The 21,513-nt window shown below is 46.2% G+C and overlaps 6 protein-coding genes across 6 annotated transcripts; 4 read left to right on the forward strand and 2 right to left on the reverse strand.

Moving 5' to 3' along the window:
- Nucleotides 1-801: 801 nt before the first annotated feature.
- On the forward strand, nucleotides 802-2,626 carry MYCGRDRAFT_65205 (uncharacterized protein; the record flags this gene model as incomplete). The annotated part of the gene is made up of 5 exons (XM_003855936.1): nucleotides 802-1,163; nucleotides 1,217-1,423; nucleotides 1,527-1,862; nucleotides 1,983-2,162; nucleotides 2,216-2,626. The coding sequence occupies 5 exons, from the start codon at nucleotides 858-860 to the stop codon at nucleotides 2,624-2,626; spliced, it is 1,440 nt and encodes a 479-aa protein (XP_003855984.1).
- A 295-nt stretch (nucleotides 2,627-2,921) lies between these two features.
- MYCGRDRAFT_106868 (putative ABC transporter) lies at nucleotides 2,922-5,637 on the forward strand (the record flags this gene model as incomplete). Its single annotated transcript, XM_003855937.1, has 2 exons — nucleotides 2,922-5,273; nucleotides 5,324-5,637. 2 exons carry the CDS (start codon nucleotides 3,086-3,088, stop codon nucleotides 5,635-5,637), a joined length of 2,502 nt encoding a protein of 833 aa, XP_003855985.1.
- Nucleotides 5,638-6,225: 588 nt separating this feature from the next.
- On the reverse strand, nucleotides 6,226-7,668 carry MYCGRDRAFT_88868 (ferric reductase-like transmembrane component; the record flags this gene model as incomplete). The annotated part of the gene is made up of 5 exons (XM_003857617.1): nucleotides 6,226-6,251; nucleotides 6,352-6,780; nucleotides 6,833-6,936; nucleotides 7,074-7,223; nucleotides 7,277-7,668. 5 exons carry the CDS (start codon nucleotides 7,666-7,668, stop codon nucleotides 6,226-6,228), a joined length of 1,101 nt encoding a protein of 366 aa, XP_003857665.1.
- A 1,667-nt stretch (nucleotides 7,669-9,335) lies between these two features.
- MYCGRDRAFT_98231 (uncharacterized protein) lies at nucleotides 9,336-10,687 on the reverse strand (the record flags this gene model as incomplete). Its single annotated transcript, XM_003857616.1, has 2 exons — nucleotides 9,336-10,540; nucleotides 10,591-10,687. The coding sequence occupies 2 exons, from the start codon at nucleotides 10,685-10,687 to the stop codon at nucleotides 9,336-9,338; spliced, it is 1,302 nt and encodes a 433-aa protein (XP_003857664.1).
- Nucleotides 10,688-11,753: 1,066 nt separating this feature from the next.
- Nucleotides 11,754-13,152, forward strand: MYCGRDRAFT_14611 (uncharacterized protein; the record flags this gene model as incomplete). The annotated part of the gene is made up of 2 exons (XM_003855938.1): nucleotides 11,754-12,719; nucleotides 12,907-13,152. Coding segments are annotated over 2 exons (1,212 nt in total), but the record flags the coding sequence as incomplete, so codon positions are not given.
- Nucleotides 13,153-20,621: 7,469 nt separating this feature from the next.
- On the forward strand, nucleotides 20,622-21,392 carry MYCGRDRAFT_31350 (uncharacterized protein; the record flags this gene model as incomplete). The annotated part of the gene is made up of 1 exon (XM_003855939.1): nucleotides 20,622-21,392. The coding sequence occupies one exon, from the start codon at nucleotides 20,622-20,624 to the stop codon at nucleotides 21,390-21,392; it is 771 nt and encodes a 256-aa protein (XP_003855987.1).
- Nucleotides 21,393-21,513: the final 121 nt, after the last annotated feature.

A 21,513-nucleotide genomic window follows, 5' to 3' on the forward strand; every position in this document is an offset into this window, starting at 1 on the left:
AGAACTGAATTCTCATCCTTACAAGCCAGTACTGCATCAATAAGCGGATAATTGACCGATACTGTATGTTCCCTTCGGCATGATTCCAGGAAAAGGTCCGCAGTGCTTGACTGCTCGTTCCGCTAAAGCACCCACTGCGGAGCCGCTCTCCACTCGACACCCTAAGATAGGTAGTTCGTCTACATTCGAGCCTCAAGCAGTGGCTTGTCCATGTCGAATCGGAGCTCAGCAATTGTCGGGTTCGCAGGTGGTATCGAGGGAAGAGCAGCAGCACGGAAATGGAGCACGGCGAATTGCCGCCTTTGCCTCCCGTTGGCAGAAGTCTACTCCGCGTACCACGTTCCTTAGCTTGAGCCCTAGACGTCGACACGCCAACCACGAGACAGGCATCGCATGGCCGAGCAAGGTGAAGTGGGGTAATTCGGGAGTTCTAGTCCTAGACCCCACCTCACACTGAAGTGGACTTTCCCTGACCTCACCACGTTCGGTTGCTTCGAAATAATGGTACCTCCTTGGAACCATGCGGCTGATGTCCGTTTCTTACAAACCACGTTATCTTCATGTGGTAAGACTACACCTTGGTTGCACCACTTGAATGGGCTCACATGTGATAAAGTGCTCGCTAGTGATATCTCTTTCAATAACACTCCAAGGGTCATGGTGCATTGTTAGCTCGAAGCCTGCCTCTGATACCCGAACGTCCACATATTTGCATTACCAAGGGCGATCGGCTATAAGACCATAGCTCCTGCCTACTTTCACAGGCCTTCTCCTTCTCTCTTCCACCTGACATTGTTCCGAGGACATTTCTACCCATTCTCGACCACATTCCTTCTTCCACATCGCTCACACACATCATGTCTCCCAGCAAGGTGTCGTCCCTCCAGTGGGACTCGTTCAGCAATGTCATCAACGGCCAGCTGCGAGACTCCAAGGACCACCACTACGGTACCAACCCATCCACCGGCGAGAAGCTATGGGCCGTCCCAATCGCCGGCCAGAAGGAAGTCGATGAGGCCGTCGAGGTCGCACAGAAGGCTTTTGAGTCGTTCCGCGAGACCACACTGGAGCACCGCAAGGAGCTCCTCGCCAAGTGGAAGGATGCTCTCCTCGCAGTGTCAGACGAGATGACCGAGCTGCTCTGCGCTGAGACTGGCAAGCCGGTGAGCTCCTGACAGGAATCCTAATAAGATGACTGCATGCTGACAGTCGGCAGAAAGGCGTTGCCGAACTGGAGACCACGGGAGGTGTTTCCGGCTGGATCGACTGGCACAACTCCCTCGAGATTCCAGAGGAGAAGATGGACGACGGCGAGAAGGTCATCACCACCCGCTACACTCCACTCGGTGTCATTGGTGCCATCTGCCCATGGAACTTCCCCATCCTCCTCGCCATTGGCAAGATCATCCCTGCTGTCTTGACCGTAAGTTCTGCTGCAAAAGCAAGAGGTGTTGACGCGATATCAGCACGAGCTTTATCCACGTCCTGCCCCTGAGGAGCGGTAAACATGTACTGACGTGCTCCAGGGCAACACCATTATCGTCAAGCCCTCTCCATTCACGCCATACACCACCCTCAAGGTGGTCGAGATCGCACAGGACATCTTCCCCCCTGGTGTGATTCAGGCCGTCGGCGGAGATGACTACCTCGGACCAATGCTCACCGCTCACCCCGGCATCGCCAAGATCTCCTTCACCGGCTCCATCGCCACCGGCAAGAAGATCATGGCTGCCTGCGCCCAGACCCTCAAGCGTGTCACACTTGAGCTTGGTGGAAACGATGCCTCGATCGTCCTTCCCGATGTCGATATCAAGAAGGTCGCTCCCGAGCTCGTCCTCGGTGCATTCCAGAACACTGGCCAGGTAAGTCTCTGAAGGGTGCAAGGCTTGCGGCACCTGAGACTGTTTCGGCCTGTTGCAGGTCTCAGTCTGTATCGTTGTGTTTTCCGAACATCGCTGATCCTTGTACCCTTTGATGTTCAGGTCTGTGTCGCCACAAAGCGTATCTTTATCCACCAGGACATCTACGACGAGATGCTCGCTGCCATGGTCGAGTTCACCAAGTCTTTGACTGTCGGCGACCCAAAGACCGGCTCTCACCTCGGACCAATTCAGAACCAGATGCAGTACGAGAAGGTCAAGACCTACTTCCAGGACAGCAAGGTTCGTAGTACCAACATCCCTACACACTGAACTTCAACTAACGCAAAATCTAGGACAAGGGCTACAAATTCGCAGTCGGCGCCCCAGACGTCGAGTCTGGCAAGGGCTTCTTCGTCCAGCCCACCATCATCGACAACCCGCCCACCGACTCCCGCATCATCCAAGAAGAGCCTTTCGGCCCCATCGTGCCCACCCAGCCCTGGTCTGACGAAGAGGAGGTCATCAAGCGCGCGAACAACTCCAACGCCGGCCTCGGAGCCTGCGTGTGGGGTAAGGATATCGAGCGTGCCGAGCGCATCGGAAAGCGTCTGGAGTCGGGCTCCGTCTTCATCAACTCGTTTGAAAAGCCCACTCCTCAGGCTTTCTTCGGTGGTCACAAGGAGTCTGGTATCGGTGGCGAGTGGGGCAAGGACGGCCTCAAGGCTTACTGCAACGCTCACGTTATGCACTCGTACAAGGCTTAGAGGAAGAAGGAGTGTTCACGGCCGTATTGTATGACAATCTATTGTAGCATTTATGAAGATTTATGAAGATTTTCGTGCATCAATCACTCTGACTTGCCTATATATCAAACTTGTTTCAAACATCGGGCGATCCATCGCAATAACTTGCCCGTACGATATGTTCTGTAGACATTTGTTGTGCACTATTTATGCACTGCTTATACCGAGGCAGCGTCACATGCTAGAACAAAGCCAGTCCAAGCTTCCGCAATAGCTTCACGTCAACCTCGATGCTTGCTGCAGCATATGCACAGACTTCAACCCGGACGACTGGCCATACCCGACACTGAACACGGCTGAGCAAAGAATACGTCCGACCGAAGAGGACCATGCAAATGTGCATGCGCGAGGCCTGGATCATGCGTCGGTAGACGTCCTTGGATTCGATTCTTGCGGACGAACACAACCTCAGATCCGACCATGGCGGCCCAGTCAACGCTCCGCCAGCGTCCGGCGGAACGTATCGCGCAGTGGTTCGACAGCTTTTATGCCCAAGTTCTGGCCCGCGCAGACAAAATCCGGACTCGAAGTGCGCTCAGCCCTCGAACGACCCGGCTCATCGCGACGCTCGCTTTGTCTCTGGCCATCATCGGAGGATATGGAGGCTATCGACGGTATCAGAATCGGAAGAAAGAGCAGGCAGTAGGGAGACATCACATTCGTCGCAACAGCGGCATCAAGAGCAAGGATGGAACCCGGACACTGTTCGTGCCGGACAATGAGCAGATCAGCAAAGTTGTTATACATACCATCAAGCCTACGACCTTTGATGCGCACAGGAGATTTTTCCTCAATCCGACGAGGCAGCGTAGCTCAGGAAAGGAATACTCGCTGGGTGTCCCGCCACCGAACGTCAAGCCTGGTCTGAACGTTGCATTCCTACATCAGTTCATGGCTCTGATGCAAATCGCGGTTCCAAGGATAGGATCTAAGGAGTCCGGTCTGTTGACAACCCATGCGTTCTTCCTACTTCTGCGGACATATCTCTCTCTCGTCGTCGCGAGACTGGACGGTGAGATTGTACGCGATCTTGTGGCCGGAGCAGGACGTCCATTCCTCATAGGCCTTACAAAATGGCTAGCGTTTGGTGTGGTTGGCTCCTACACGAACTCTATGATCAAGTTTCTCCAGGCCAAGATCAGTATCGCGTTCCGCACACGATTGACGAGGTATATCCACGACCTGTATCTTAGTCCGTCCATGGCGTACTACAAGATGCATGATCTGGACGGAGGCATCGAGCACGGCGCTGATCAATTCATCTGTCATGATCTGACGCTGTTCTGCGACAATGCCGCCAACCTGTACTCAAGTCTAGGCAAACCGCTTGTGGACTTGGTCACATTCAACTACCAGCTTTACAAATCGTTAGGGCCGCTGGCACTGAGCGGCCTTCTCAGCAACTACGCCGCGACTGCTATTCTGCTCAAGAAGCTGAGCCCGCCATTTGCGAAGCTCAAGGCTGCTGAAGGGCGAAAAGAGGGCGACTTCCGAGGGATGCACTCTCGACTGATTGCAAATGCCGAAGAAATTGCATTCTACGCGGGAGGACCAACTGAGCACGTGCTACTGGATCAAGGCTTCAAGGAGCTGAGGAAATGGATGGAGAGCATTTACCGAGTCAAGGTCGGCTACAACATGCTTGAGGATTTTGTACTAAAGTACACATGGTCTGCACTCGGATACCTTGTCACAAGTCTGCCAATTTTCCTACCAACCATGGGACTGGTTCCAGAGCCTGAACCTTCGAAGATATCGGACCCATCGCTTCTCGGAGTCGGCGAAACCGTCGACCAGACCGGATCGCGGACCAAGCAGTTTATCACCAACAAGCGCCTCATGCTGAATTTGGCCGATGCTGGCAGCCGGATGATGTACTCCATCAAGGACCTTTCGGAGCTCGCTGGCCAAACAAGTCGAGTATTTATGCTCATCAGCACTCTCCACCGCGTCCACGCGAACGCATACCACATTCCGCGAAATGCCAACTACGAATTGTACAACCTCGCCGATGTTAGCGGGACACTTCACAAAGGCTTCGACGGTGTGCGATTAGAGAATGTTCCAGTCGTTGCACCTTCACCTTTCCCTCTCGGAGGCGAAGAATTGATCGACAATCTTTCATTCATCGTTGGGCCCGGCGAACATCTCCTCATCACAGGTCCGAACGGCGCCGGCAAATCGGCAGTCGCACGAATCGTTGCCGGTCTCTGGCCCACATACAGAGGTCTCACCTCCCGACCACGCAAGACCGGTCAAGATGGCATTATGTTCCTGCCACAGCGAGTCTATCTCAGCCCTGGCACGCTCCGAGATCAGGTCATTTACCCGGACACCGCGGCGGATATGCGAGACTCAGGACGACGTGAGCACGACCTCCAGCATATTCTCGAAGAGTGTCGACTTGGCTACATACCCGAACGCGAGGGCGGATGGGACACGCGGAAGATGTGGCAAGATGTGCTGAGTGGAGGAGAAAAGCAGCGCATGGCCATTGCTCGCCTCCTGTATCATGAGCCACGGTACGCCTTCATCGACGAGGGAACGTCGGCAGTGAGTTCAGATGTGGAAGGGATCCTGTACGAGACGGCAAAGGCAAAGGGGATCAGTAAGTTCTATCGTTTGTTCCATCAGCGGCCGCGCTAACATACATCGCAGCTCTCATAACCATCTCCACTCGCGCTTCACTCAAGCGTTATCACTCATACACTCTCACACTCGGCTTGGGCGAGGAAGCAAGCGAGTATGAATTTGTGCGCATCGGTACAGCAAGCGAGAAGGACAGCGTGGAAAAGGAGATCCAGGAACTCAAGGAGAAGCTAGCACAGGTGGAGTCGTGGAAAGAGCGGCGGCGGGAAATCGACACGGAACTGAATAAAGTTTGGGTCAAGGGTGAGGAGGAGCCGCTGCCTGCTCCGGAATATCAACAGCAGCAGGAGTTGGAAGTGGGAACTCAAGAGTCGGAATCATGATACCAGGAACAGCTAGGGATGTATCACAGGAATTAACGTGCCCACGACTGAACGTTTGCGCAACGACATACGACAGAATTAGTGATGTGTATGCGTTATGTCGTGCTATCTATCATTTCTACAAAGAATAATGCTCGAGGTAAGTCGTTATGCTCGGGGCGCCTGTGACCCGGCAGTCGTCGGCAGCCTTGCTCGTATCACGCAGCAGAGCTTCTGGACCGCAGCCTAGGACACATTGTTAGTGATGGCGCTACGAGGAGGCTGTTTGAAAGCTCGACTCACCCGCAACCAAGACTCTGTCTTCTGCTTTCAGACCGAACATTGCCATTCGAACTGCGCTCGCAAGGTTTGGTCGTCCGATATCGTAACTGATAGTGATCGATGATGAAGTGGACTTCGAGTTCTTCGTATGTCTTATTGTGCTCTTTTCTGCATCGATCGTCTTTGATCTTTCGATCTTCTCGTCCTCGATGATGAATCTTGGATCCACCTCGTTCGAGCTGGAACCACGATCTCTTTCGCCGTTTCCAGAGACATGCAGAAACACATTGACTCTCGACCGAGTATGCAGCTCCGCAATCTCGGTCTCTAACCAATCCAGACTCGTCTTGTCCCTGACGGTCCAAATAAAGTCCAGCGAGCTGAGATCTTTCGGCGTGCGTCGTCTTCGTGCCCAGTCCAAAGCCAGAGCCAGGGTGAATGTAGCACCGCTACCTCCCGCCACCAGCACGATCTTGTCGAACTCATGGGTGTTAGGCACGACGCCATAGGGCCCTTCGAGTGCAGCTCGGAATTTCACTCCAGGATTGCGGCAGGCTGTGTGGTAGAGTTCCTTGGTGAAGCCGTCTCGTGCTTGGACGACGAACTCGGCGGGCTCGGTCGACACGAGTGTGAAGGGGTGGCGCTGGAACATTCGAACTCCTGGGATCCAGACGAAGGCCATGGAGCCTGGCTGGGCTCGCATTGATCGGTGCATTGTGATTCTGGTCGCTCGGCCTGGGAGTGGCGTGAGGGTACAGTAGTTGCCGACTCCGTAGTAGAGCCATCGAGACAGGCGTAGAGATTTATCGATGAACCACATGGCTGCTGCTACGATTGTGATGATGAGTGCCTTGAGTCCTATGTCTGGGCGGTGCAGGCCGACTATTGGTCATTAGTGTCATACTTCTCCTTGAACATATGTGTAAACACTCACCGGCAACCAAGACGATGGCAACGAGGACGATGTGAGCTGCATAGAAGACCTCGTACTGCCGTCTCCTCACGAAGCCCATCGCAGTGACAGCGATCATCAACATACTCAGACCGGCCACAATGCCCGCATATTGCGCCGGTTCCTGGAGGATCTGTTCAAGGACTCCGTACTTGGACAGACCGTCGACATACATCCTGTTATGAATCAGCATTGGATCAATGAGAGACGCTATTCGACGTACACCGAATGTATGATCGATAGGGCAACCGTAGTGTAGCCGCAGAAGCGGTGCAGCACATTGACTTGGTCGAAGCTCCGGCCTGCAAGTGGCGACAGTGGCGTGTTCTTCAGACCGAGAAACATGACAAGGCATAGATTGCATAGCGCTAGCCTACACGAATCGTTCAGCGTGGCTCTCATGAGCTTGGAGACGAACCGTCGTACCAGCCAAATCGCTTCGCCAGAACGTTGAAGCCGACTCGATCAGGTCGATCATGAAAGGTCAGGCCAGCGTTGATGCCAAAATATAGTAACGCAAGGACGATCTTTCCAGGCAGCAATACCACTCCGGCGACAATCTTACTTCTGCTGAAGAGCTGCAAGGTTCGTCTCATGGATCGGGCGACTGTACTTGAACCGCTTGACCTTGCAAACTCCTTGGTGAAAAGGACATCCACTTGATGTGTAATGGTGAAGACGGCAACAAGCCCAGCCATGGCAAACCCAAAGAACTTGGCGGTGTTTTCATCCTTGATCTGCCATTCTGCAAAGAGCACTTCTCTGGCATGTTCGGCGGCCTGTACAGCGGGAGAAGCCTCCCCGGAAGAGTGAGACATTTCAGATGGAGCGGGAGAAGAGAAAACAAAGGTCGAAAAATGAAAGAGAGAATGCTGTCTGAAGACAGACACTGTACACCGACGAGCTGGGATAGGGCGATCACATATAAGTCCCACTGTCCCACCCACCGGTCTACTGTCATTCTCAGCAGTATCTACTACTCGATGCACATCCTCGAGCGGGACAAAGCAGTCGAATCTTGAAATCGCTCACACGAGAACGCTTATCGTTAGCGGGCTCCTCAGCTGCCGGAACGGGTCCGAAGGCGGTCACGTTGTCGTTTGTGCGAAGCTTTTTGTCTTGTCTTGAAGAATGCGAAGATCATGATGCATTGCGGACTTCGGGCAGCATGGCAAGCAAGATAAGGTCTTTTTCCTGGCCGTTTCTCCTCCGACGGTTTAAGCGGCGGAATCGTTCATGCACGGTCGGCTTCCGCTGCTATTTGTCTTTTGTGCATGCAGGTACGCTTTGAGAAATGTTTCAAAGAGTCAAGCTTGGCGGCTCGTGCGAAGACCAGTGGCCGGAAAATGTACTCGTAGCAGATACCACAAGCAGTTTCATTCGGGCTGCGACTCGGTACGTCTGCTGGCGAAGGCTTGCAGAATATACAGGGTCACGATCCTGTGAACGCGCGTTGCTCCGCTCTTGGCGGTGCAGAGGACGTCTGATTTGTGGCATCCTTTGTCAGTCGTAGAGCTCTTTGTGCGCTGGCCAGACCTTGGTCGCTGTGTGGATACGGCGGCTTCTGTACTTACCGATCTGAGAAGATGATGCCAAAGCCACAGCCAGCAGCCAGTGTGGAGTGAGCAGCTGCATCGCAGGCCGGATTAGTGTCTGATATAATGGAAGCAACGGAAGGAAACATCGACTTCGAGGCGATCCTTTGTCTCTGCTACAGGAGCCCACCTTGAAGCCGGTGTGTTGTTGCACTTGCGGAAAACGCCACTTGTGTTCCTGCGTTTCAGGATTGGACGCAGGCATGCTGAGCGAAATCGTTTGAGTCGTCATGTCGCAGGTTTGGTGACGGCTGGACGTGGCTCCAATGTCGAATAGGAGCTTGACTTGCAAGCAAAGCGTAAGACTGTTGGTCGATGGCCAAGTCCGTAGCACAGAGGTCAAGAGCTCGGTAGTGGGGAGCCAGCTGCTTCTCATGCATCCCTTGCTGTGCTCTCGAGACCCAGGCATGTTACCGGGACACGTCATTATCTGTGTGGTAGAATTCCCGAGACGACTCGATACCTGTGCAAGTAAGCTATCTGCACGCCTTGTTGGCAGTGTGGACAGGATATTCGCAGGAAGACACTCATCACTTTAGCCGTGCCTGTAGGTCATCTGGCCAGCTCAATGGCCACGGCGAGCATATACTGGTCAACTTGATGTTTGAATGCATATCAGGCAGAAGCATTGGTGTTATGACGCTCACGGAGGCATTCGTACAGATGCAACTCAGATCGCCGAAGACCTGATTCGATGGGTACCGTCACCTTGCGACACTAAAGCTGCGACTCCTGGCAAAAGCGATGGACCAAGATAGCAAAGGATCGGGTGGGCAGGGCAGGGCGCTACCACGGCCAATGCGAAGTCCAGCATTGAAATGCCCCTTCTGTCCCGATGCTTGGTAGATCGCATTGCACACATATGCTGCTCAACTTCCACGACATTTTCTTCAATTCGTCTTGCTCTTCATACTGGCCTCCTCTTCTGCTATCAGCCCGAGAACTTCCTCTTCGGTCATCCACGCCCGAACACTGTCCATGACGGTCTCCAAGGCTTCGCCACCTTCGATAACATCGTCAAGATGCCGGGAGTCGATTCCGCTTCGATGGTCGCTCACACGTTGCTGGCCCCAGTTGTATGTCCGTACTTTATTCTCCCTCCCAACCTTGCCAGCACCAGCGCCTCGTCGCAGTCGGACTAGCTCTGCTTCGCGCTCTTCCCGTCGAATCTGTGCGATGCGACTTCGCAGTAGCCGCCACGCTTTCTCTCTATTTTTGATTTGACTTCGAGTCTCCTGAATCGCAACCACGATTCCGGACGGCTCGTGCGTGAGTCTCACGGCTGATTCGGTCTTATTGACGTGCTGCCCGCCAGCTCCGCTGGCACGCATGACATCCATTCTCACTTCTTTTGGGTCCACGTAGTAATCGCTCTTGGGATCGTTGAAGCTGTCCTCGCCCATGTCTCCACCCGGGTCCTCTCCTAGCGACGGCAATACCAATACGCTCGCAGCGGACGTGTGCGTGCGACCTTGCTTTTCCGTTGCTGGTACCCGCTGCACGCGATGCACACCTGCCTCGCATCGTAGAATGCCATATGCTCCAGGAGTATGCACTTCCAGCACCGCTTCTTGGACGTGCGTACTTCCGCTGGAGCTCGTTCCGCCGGCGGCAGAGTAGTCGGCTGTTTCAAGCTTGAGCAAAGTTGTATTCAGCTCGTTCCGAGCACAGTAGTTCGTGTACATCCGCAATAGATCGCCTGCAAACAATGCGGCTTCATCACCACCAGCGCCTGGCCTAATCTCGATCAGACATGGCAGATGGGCAAAAGGATGCACAGGTATCAGACTGTGCTTGAGCGCTGCGGAAGCCTGCTGTATCTTCTCCTGCGTCGGCTGTATGTCTTCCTCCGCCAACTCTTTCAGCTCCAGATCGGAAGACTTGAGTAAGCCGTGCAATTCCTCAAGCGCCGATTTGGCCTTGTCGTATTCCTGGATTGCATTGGCTGTCCGTGTAAGCTCTCCTAACCTTTTGGCGGCCGAGGCATCGAAATCGGTAGCAAGCTTTTGTGTAAGAGTCGCATGTTCTGAAGCAACATTTCGCGCTCTCGAGAGAAGTGCTGAGGATAAATTATCGTTCGCTGTTGAGGCTGCTGCTGTCAAATTGTCGGTCTGATGGCGGACTTGGTGATCAATGAGTGCATACCTGTACTTTGATACCGCCTGCGCAGCCGCAACTGGCCCTTGATAGGCCGTGCAAGGCTGCGCAGGCATCGCGAGCAAATCCAAGGTGTCACAGACATTGATGTTTGCGCGTGGAGGCATCTGCATGCGGTCCTTATCATAACGCGTGCGGCTATGCGCAGCATTGATCACGATCGGCGTTCAGTTTGGGCGACATGGCGATGGATCGGAGGTACGATACCTGGTAGATCTCACTTCTCTTCCTCTTCCCATTCGTCTACTCCTTCCTCGCGACAAGAGTTGTACATGACCTGTGTATACCGCTAATTGCACTGCCCGTCTTGCAGGCCTATTAATTGGGCAAATCCTCCGACGTTCGACGAGTGCAAAATTCAGCAATGACCGGGAATGCCGGACCCAGCTCAAGGCAGGACCCTCCAGATATGCTCTAACATCCGTTGTGTGCCATTTGGATGTTCGAATGCATTGAAGAATTCACATCCTGATCGCGCAGGATTGGGTTCAATCCGCCTCGAATAGATGCACGTCTACCAAGCAAGCCTGTCTCTGTACAACGCTTTTCATGAACAGAAGGAGATCGATAGGTGCTTAACTTTATCGGAGTCAACCCTCGTTGAGCTGAGCCACGATCATGGCATGACCGGATGCACATTCGCAAAGTCATGCGTTATCTGCCGCTGACCTAGTCCAGGAGGCTTGCAAGCGATGGCTGTGTCCTCGTGGTATAGCCACACATTGTAAAAACAAGATGCTTCGTCTTGTGAAGCCATCATCTCTGCATCTTCCACTGTCTCAGCATTGGCCCAAAGAACATCGCGCGAGGTGTGTTGACCAATATACAGCCGATCCAACTCCAACGAACGAGACGATTGGGCCATCATCAGATACAAGACAATGGCAGAACGTAATTCGCCCAATGCCAACGAGGACAGTACGGCTTGGATCAGCGCTCTGTTCGACGGGATACAAGACGACAAGACATCATTACGACTCGCCGACGACCTGTCTTTCTCGGGTCACAACAAGCGCAGATCAGACAACGCACCACAAGCTCCTGCAAATGGCTCGATCGCACAGCCGACCAACGTTCCGATTGTCCCACGGGACCTGAGCAACGACACAGGACCTTCCCCGGGCGATCAATTATCAATCGACAAAGAGGACCCAATCAACGGTCGAACAGCATGGCTCCATGCAATCACCGGATTCCTGGTTGTCTTCAACTGTTGGGGCATAGGAAATTCTTGGGGAATCTTTCAAAACTTTTACGAAATTCTTCTTCCAGACGCCAATCCCTCGTCCATTGCATGGATTGGGAGTACTCAGATTGCACTGGTCTTTGGACTCGGCTTGCCTGTAGGGAGGCTTGTCGACAAAGGCTATTTTCACTCCGTCTTCCGGATTGGCACCTTTCTGATGGTGCTTGGCGTCTTCAGCACGGCGTGGTGCAATCAACTGGCAACTCTGTGGCTTACGCAAGGCCTCATCACTGGCACGGGCATGGGAATGGTGCTCTGCGCAGGCATTATCGCAGTGATGACCTGGTTCGACCACACCACCATGGGGTCCGCCATGGCCTTGGCAGCAGCAGGAAGCTGCGTTGGTGGGATTGTGTACGTTGTTCTTGCTCGAACCCTGTTGGCGTCAAGTGGCTTTGCGACGACAATGTGCGTCTTTGGAGCTGTGGTCGTGGGAACGATGATTCCTGCAAACCTCGTCTTCAAAATTCGCGGTCAAGCAAAGAAGGGTGACAGCACGCGCAAGACAGCGACCGAAAAGGTTCCGATGTCCTGGACTATATTTACCGACCCTGCCTACGTGCTCGCCGCATTTGGCATGTTCTTCGCCTTCATGGGAGTATACTTCGGCTTCGTTTACATTGTTTCTTACGGAGCCACAGTACTTCGCCTTTCCCCAACGGCATCGACGAACCTCCTCATATACATGCTGACCGCGAACCTACCTGGACGATTCGTGCCGGCTTTGATCAGCGACAAGTGTATTGGGCCTCTCAATACGATGATTCCCAGCCTGTTCCTCAGCAGCGCCGTGCTCTTCCTTTGGGCCGCCAGCGAGCAAACCAAAGCCAGTTTGACGGTCATAGCAGTCTATTATGGCTTCATGAGTGCGGTAAGTACGATCCAAGCGCAGAAGCTCTCGCAGGCATGGCTCCAGCATGTCTGGCCAGTTCTTGCCACAATGCCTCAGCCTTTCGGACATCTCGCTGACTGCTCTATCATAGGGCGTTCAAGTGCTCTATGCAGCTGCTATCAACTCCTTGTGCATAACACGCACAAGTAGAAGATTCGACGTCGAGGGTGCACAGAGTGATATTCGACAGGACACAGTGGACTCCGAGCGATTGGGATTGAGAGCTGGGGGAATCTTCACATGCATGGGGCTCGCAACGCTGGTCGGGACTCCCATCGGCGGTGCATTGATCTCCTTTCGAACGTCGCGGAACATGACATCGCCGTACTTGGGGGCTCAACTCTTCGCGGCTGTATCTTTGCTGTTGGGTGGCATCTTCCTGCTTGCAAGCCGAGTCGCGAAAATTGGCTGGGATGCAAAACGGACATGAAGCATAGCCGGCCGCCATAGAAATTGGACAGTACTCTGGCGAGACCTTCTATCAACGAGAGATGACAATTTACCCCTTCTTCTTACAGCGTGTCCTGCTTATTAGCTTACATCTTCCCTTCCCTCTGCTCCCAAACCTTTCCTCACCTTGCCGTCACTTTTCCCCAAAATCTGAAATTTTACCCTAGTCGGCTGATAGTTCTACCCCGACTTCCTCACGCCAACGAAGCTGCATTACTCACACCAAGGATGTCGTACAGACCACGACTGTTGCAAACATGCTGTCGCCGCTCAACCAACGCAGTACCCACCCGCCTCATCTCCCACCCACGAGCAGGAACCCATGCGGCGCCAGGATGAGCATGAAAGGAACCGCCGTCGCGGAAATGGGGCAAGAGGATGATTTGGGCCGGTTCGAAGAACTTCAACAGGCTCACCGCACTACCTTTTCTAGGCCTTCTTCAATCCCTTCGCATGAGTTCATAACGACACTCCTCTCAGATGGCTTGTACACAACATTTGATAATACGAACAATGCTATGGACCAACAGCCGGGAAGTCAGCAAACCACAACAGGGAGAAACTATTGTAATTGGACTTAAGCTGAGTGGAAGAAGACCTCTAATTAGCAGGTATATATTGTTATGTAGAGAGAATCTTAAGTATAAGATTCTTACTTTAGCTATCTGTATGTAGGAATGCCTTAGTACTAATTACGTGCACTTTACTAATAGTTAGTCTAATAATCTATAACACTCCCTTATTAGCAGCTATATTATTACGAGCTGTCTATTACCTAAATATAGTAGGTATTTACCTACTACGTAGCTAATGCTCGGCTTTAGCTTGTTAAAAAGCATCTTTTTCTAGCTTTTTTATTCCTCTACTTTATAATCTATACCTTTTATCTATTTAGCTAATTTATTAGCTAATCTATTATCTATCCTTTATAGCTATTAATAATATAATCTATATTACTAGTTATAGCTTCTAAAAGAAGAGTAGCTTTTTCTATCCTTAGGAAAACCTTTTAGTAAGTTATTAATAAAGTAAGAGCTATTAGTAGTAGAGATCTCCTATAGATCTATAAAGATAGTTCTGTAGTATATTAGACTATATATTAACTTATTAGAGGAGAGATAAATAGATACTATAATAAAGTAAATATTAGGGCTTAGGGTCCCTTCTCTTTTATAGCTTACTTTAATAGGTTTATAGCTAAGCTTAATAAGGATCTCCTTACTATAGACCTTATTAATATAGTAATAGAGGAGCTATATAACCTAAGGGAGTAGGCCTTCCTAATAGAAAACTACCTTAGTCTAACAACTCCTAATCCTTAGGGATTTGTATTATACTATAATTAGACTCCTCTTAGCTAAATATTAAGCTCTAATAAGGTAAAGATAAAGTAGTAGTTAGTAGTATAGTATCCTATATATGTTCTCCTTAAAATCCCTTCTTCCTTAATAAAAACTAATATTCTCTTAGGCTTTAAGTTAAGATTCTAGGGGAATTAGCTTAGTCTTTTAGTAGTAGTTTTAAAAGGGTAGGCTATAGGTTCTAGGATATACTCTAATACTTTTAGGTTTTTATAAAAAAGTTTTTCTTTAGCTAGGTGTTTTTCTTATAGTTTCTTAGATGCTTTTGTAGAGGTATATAGTTGCCTCCTTTCTTTTATATAAATAAGAATAAAATAAGTATTCTAAGTATTATACTTCTTAGTTTTATAATAAATAAAATAGTATAATTTTAGGAAGGGAATCCTTCTTAAGTAGGAATATAGGTATTAAGGCATAAATTTAAGAGTAATTTCCCTCTTCTTATTAAGGGCTAGTTAGTCTAGTAGTATAATTTCTAACTACAAATTAGAAGGTTATAAGTTTAATTCCTATATTAGCCTCTCTTATATATCTATATTAGCTGCTTAATATAGATATATAAGTATCTTTTTGCTAGATTTATAGATCTATATATTAGAGGATAGTATTTAGGGATTTTAGTTTTATTAGACAGTCTGTAAGCTGCATATCTGTCCTTATAAACTCTACCTTAATACTCCCCTTATTATGTTATTCTCTGTAGTAATAATTCCTAAGAGAGATATATCTTAATCTTTTAGAGTTAGTATAGTTTTCTATAAGGCTAATAGCTAATTAATTGTCTACTTTAATAAGGATAGTAGAAATGCTTTTAGCCTAGGTAAAGGGCTAGAGCTTATTAATAAGATTCCTTACCTAATTTACTTCTCTTATTACCTTAGTAAGAGAGAGGTACTCTGCCTTAGTACTAGATAGTACTACTTCTTTCTATAGTTAAGATCTCTAAATAACTAGGCCTCCTACAATTTTAAAGAGTATTCCTAAAGTAGACCTAAATATACTAGGATTACTAGCAAAGTTAAAGTCTAAGAATGCTTTAATCTAAATTTGCTCCTTAATTTTCCTATATATAAGGTACTTATTAATTGTGCCTGTAATATATCTTTAGATATGTTTAGCTACTTAAATATGCAAAGGTCCTAGGTTCTAAAGGAACCTTATATAGTAGTTAATAGTAAAACTAATATCTAGTCTAATATAGTTTAATAGATATTACAGTTCCCTAATAATCTTATTAAAGAGATTATAGTCCTCCTTTATTCCCTTATCCTAGAGGGGTTTAAGGAGGGTGTTAAGGGGATACTTAACACTCTTTGCATTACTAAGACTATATCCTTAAAGTTTGTCTCTAGAATAATATTCCTAAGAGACAGATATAGAGCTATCTTTCTCTTTCTTTAGGTAAAGTCTAAGAAAGATATTAGTATTAATAACCTTAATTATGTACTTCTGCTCTAATCCCTTAATTAGCTTATTAATCTTATAGTCTAACTATCTAAAGATCTAGAAGTTATCTATATAAAGGAGAATAAGGATGCCTTTCCCTTAAAAGAGGCAAGTATCGCTAATAGTTCTTATTAGACTAAGCTTTTAGAAAGTGTCTATAGTATTATAGTACTAGAGAGTAGCTGCCTACTTAAGCTTATATAGTCCTTTCTTAATATATATAATATACTTATAGGCATCTTTCTTAAAGAGATAAGCTCCTTCTAGTAGCTTAATAAAGATCTGCTTATTTAGGTTTAGATTTAGGAATATAGTCTTAATATTAACTTGTCTCCTCTTCTAGCTAAAGTTAACTAAGAGGGACAGAAGTATTCTCCCTATTGCAGCTCTTAGGGTAGGAGCAAAGGTATTAATATAGTTAAGTCCCTTCCTTTATATAAATCCCTTAGCTGTCTATCTAGCCTTATACTTTTTTATAGTTCTATCTAGGAGTACCTTAATCTTAAAGACCTATTTCCCTATAAGAGGGACTCTCCCCTTAAGAAGGGTACTAATAAGTTTCTATTTAAGGTATCTTATAAACTTAAGTAACTTAGCTTCCTTAATAATAGCTTTCTCCTATTCCTTATAGTTAGATCTAGAGAGAGCTTCCTTAACTATCTTAGGATTAGATAGATTAGAATTTGTTATTTTAAGTCCTATCTTCTAGATCTTGCTATAGTCTTTTTTTATAATTAATCTTCTACTTCTTAAGAGTCTAAATATGCTTAAGCTTTTAAGACTTACTTTATTACCTAATTTCTTAAGTCTCTTAAGGCTTCTCCCTACTTTCCTCTTTCCTATAATATAAATATCTAGGAAGGGAGTTATAGTATAATCTTAGAGGTCTTCCCTTTTAGGGCAATTCTCTATTAATGCTTAATATTATAGCTATATTAATAAGGTATTAGCCTACTCCTAGAATCCCTTAGGACTTCCTTAGAATCCCTTAGGACTTCTTATTTCCTTAGAAATATACTCCCTCTAAGCTAGCTAAGAGGCTTCTTTATACTTAGTAGCCTCTAGCTAATTAGGCTTAGACTGCTTATATTAGTTATCCTAGGACTATATATCCTAACCTAATATTTACTCCCCCTAAGATATTAAAAGGGAGGCTTAGTTTCTCTCTCTTTATATAGTATTAAATATATTCTCTACTTCTTAAAGATAAGAAGTAGTAAGAGGTTAGGCATCTTGCCCTTAGGCATCCTAGCCCTAATCTTAATCCTTAATATAAATAGTATAGACTTCCTATTCTATAGTAATAAGTTATATTAATTATAGGAAACTCTCCCCCTAGAAGTCTAGGGTAGTAGGTATTATACTATATACCTTATCCTTATTATATATTATATAAGGAGAGGTTATAATCTTATACTAAAACCTAATAAGGGCAGATAGTTTAAACTTCTAAATTATATAGTTAGTTAAAGTATTCTCCTAGAATCCTAGATTTTAGTATTTCTCTACTCTAGGATAGAACTTCTATAAATTAGGTCTCCCCTAATTATGCAAATATGCTCTATATCTAAATCTCCTAACCTTTATTAGATTAATATATAGAGTTCTAGTATTAAGATCTTAATTAAATTCCTAAAGAGGAATCTTATTAGTTAATAAGTATACTAGCCTATTAGTAAGGAAGATTATATATATAACTATAAAACTCTAGAGAGGGAAAGGTAGGCTAAAGTTAATTATTATTACTCTTACCTTATTAAGGATAACCTTATTAGATAATTCTGCAATTCTATTCTACTTAGGAGTATAGGGAGCTAAGAAATCCTATCTTAGTCCCTTATTCTTTATAAATGTAATTAGATTATTATTATTAAACTCTTCTCCTTTATCTAAGAACTAGATCTTAACTATCTTTTTGTACTAGTTAAATATCTTAGTAGTCTATTTCTTAATAATTTGTGCAGCTTGTAATTTAAGCTTGTAAAAGATAGCCTATCTTCTTCTTAACTTTGTATTAGTAATTATAAGAATGTACTTATATCTAAAGATATCTAGTAGAAAGATTAGTCCTATAATATTAATATAGACCTTATCTAATAAGGATTAAGGTATTAGTCTTAAAGTTCTTAATACTACTTTTTATAACCTTGTAAGCTTATATAGCTTATAGTACTTAAGTGTAGATATATTAATCTACTTAAGTCCTTAGACTTAAGCCTTTATTATATTAAGAATCTTATTCCCTATATAGCCTAGTCTCTAGTACTATCTTATTATATTAGCCTTAGGTATAGCAAAGGCTAGATAGGATATATTCCTATTAGTTGTAAAAGTAACTTTAGTACTCCCTTTAGGGAGAGAGATAGTTATATTCTAAAGGATTAGAATATTATAAGTAGACTAAACCTTGCCTATTTTCTTATTATTCCTTAGAATGTATAAAGATAGCTTATCTAGGTAGACCTTGTACTTTAGCTAAAGAGTCTCTACTAAGATAAGGTTATAATTAGAGTTAGGAGAATATAACATATCTTATAAGGTAATATTTAACTTATTCCCCTTATACTTTATTATAATCCTTATACTTCCTAAGTATATAATTATACTTTGTCTAATAGCTTAAGAGAACCTAATTAGGGTTTCTAGGGGTTTAAGGTCTAAGAACTAGGACTTATTATTAAAGAAGTAGTATAATATACTAGAATCCTAAATAATAGTATTACTCCTTTATATTTTAGCGGTAGTAATTACTACTCCTGCAAATAAGCTATCTAAATTAGAGCTTAAGCTTATATTAGAAGAGGAGATAGGCTTAATTGCTATAGTACCCTTTCCTTCCTTCTTATTATATCTCTTGCTCTTATCTTAGGACTTCTTCTTATCCTTATTAAATCCTCCTTTTCCTCTATATACTTAGGACTTTAGGGCTTTATTAGGGTACTTCTTAAAGCAATCTGTATTTATATAGATATAATAGATATACTTAGTATACTAATTATTATCTATTATAATACTTTTAAATCCTCCTGCTGTCCTCTATATTTGTAAAGGAGGTTTCTTAATTAATAAGGTAATTAGCTTTTTAAGAGTTATATTCTTAATATAATAGGATTGTCTCTAGCTTCTTAGGTATTTTAGATAGTAGAGGCCCTAGATAAAGAATAGCCTAATCTGCTTATTACTAAAGGTAAGCTTTAAGACTAGAATGTTCTTAGACCTAGAGTATTATTCTATTATAGAGATGTACTTATAATACTACTTCTAGAAGTTCTTATAATACTTCTAAGTATTTATTTCTTAGATCTTAATATTACTAATTCTAAGAATCCTTAGGCTATTATAAATGTTTATAGTTATAATAGGCCTGTAAGTAGCTATAATAGTATTATATAGTTCCTTAGCTATCTTCTCTATATCCCTAAAGTTAAGCCTTAGAGATTAGTTAATCCTTTTGCTAATAATCCTATATATAATTAGGTTATACTTATACTAGACTTAGAGAGGAGTTAGTCTTAGTCTATTAGTTAAAATAGGTTCTGTTACTAAAGTGTCCCCTCCTTCTTTTTAGGAAGGAGTTAGAGCCTAGGAGGATAAAGTAGTACTCTTCTTAATTAGTAGAGAGGGATATCTAACTTTAATTCCTAGCTTTAGTTAGGCAGGGCATTAGGGAATATTATAAAAGATATAGCCTAATACCTCCTTATTTATAAGGGCTGTTTTAAGTATTCTTAACTAGTCTAAGAAGTTACTTCCCTTTCTTAGGACTTTATTCTCCTTCGCAATCTTAAACTTATTAGCTTGTATTACGGCTATTATTATAACTAGCTCTTTCTTAGCTCGCTAGTTAACTATCTAAATAGTGTATAGTAAAGTTCTAGTAGCTGCGCTTAGAACAGACAATTCTTCCTTAAGTATGTAGTAGTTATGCCGGGCTTATAACCTATTATAATTAGACTTAAGCTAAGTAGAAGAAGACCTCTAATTAGCAGGTATATATTATTATGCAGAAAGAATCTTAAGTATAAGATTCTTACTTTAGCTATCTATATATAGGAATGCCTTAGCACTAGTTACGTGCACTTTACTAATAGTTAGTCTAATAATCCACAACAGAAACATGTACGCCTTATCAAGATTCGTCGATGCCAGTCCCCTCTCCAGCATCCTTGCCAAGACAAAGGTCTCGACATCTCGATCTGCTTTTCTCTCACTGTTTGCACGATCATCGGGAAGATCGTGATCGCAGAGCAATGCTCCTTCTGATATGATGTCACTGTTCTATCGTTTTGCGACCTGTCGAAAATACACGTTCGCAGCGGCTTCTCGACGCGACCCCTGTGACGTCTGTTTACAATTCATAACAGACCGACGCGTCGACATCATCGCTGCGTCGATCAATTCTTTCTTGTGAGACGAAGGCAGACGTATGAAAAACGGACGAGCCTCTGGTCGGGAGCGGTTCTCGAACGTATACGTGCCGCATTGGACTGCACACTAACACATCCTGCCATACACCATGCCCGCCAAGTCTCAGAGTCGTCCAGCGCTCGCTGATGCCGCCAATCGAGCGAATCAACGGCCCGAGCCTGCTCTCTTCGACAAAGGTCTACCAATGTCAGGGCTGATGGCTCTCGTCGAACAGAAGAAGCCCGGTACCTACTTGACTTCAAGAAAGCGCCCTGCCGCCGATGGACCAGACGCCGAAGAACCGGCAGCAGTAGACGTCGATGCCATTGACTTGGACGGAGCAATCGTAGATGCTAGTTGCGATCAAGTCCGAAAGAAGATTCGCCGCTATCTTGATAGCGGAGAGAAGGTCGGAGAGTTCTGCGACAAGATCAGCGTCACCAACCACAGCCTCAACACGTTCCTCGGTCAGAATGGAGCCATGAAAGGTGCGGGAAGCAAGACGTACATGCAAGCATGGGAGTTCTTCAAGAAACGCGAGCTGGCCGGCGTCAAAGAGCCGACAGTGTCCTCGAAGAAGCGGAAGTCCAATGATGCAGCAAGCAAGGCAAGCGAAAAGATTGATCTGAGCGACATCCGCCTTCCGGAAGAGGAGCAGGGTCGTCGCGTAGCCGTGTACGATACTTGCGGCGAGATAAGGAAAAAAATCAGCACTCATTTCACCAAGACTGGCACATCGCAAGCACAGTTCTGTCGAGATCTCATGGAGCAGTCCGATGGACGCAAGATCACCCTCGGACAAGTGCAGAATTTCCGTTCCTTGAGTGGACCAACCATTGGAAACACGAACATTGTCTTCTACGCGGCCTATGTGTTCTTTGAGAAGCTTCGGATCAAGGAAGACAGGAAGAAGAGCAAGCATCGTTTGGAGATGGAGAAGATCTATCCCGATGGCTTCGAGATCGAGCGAAAGAGGGATGGAAGGTGAGTCTATGTCATATGCTTTGCTGCCGAAATGAAAGCTAAAATGGGATCCTCACAGAATTCTTGCTCCCTCTGACGCGGTAGTCACGCAGGACAAGTATGGTCGGATGGAGTGGCACCGGCCA

Source organism: Zymoseptoria tritici, chromosome 1, assembly GCF_000219625.1.
Source record: "Zymoseptoria tritici IPO323 chromosome 1, whole genome shotgun sequence".
NCBI classification, from domain to species: Eukaryota; Fungi; Ascomycota; class Dothideomycetes; order Mycosphaerellales; family Mycosphaerellaceae; genus Zymoseptoria; species Zymoseptoria tritici.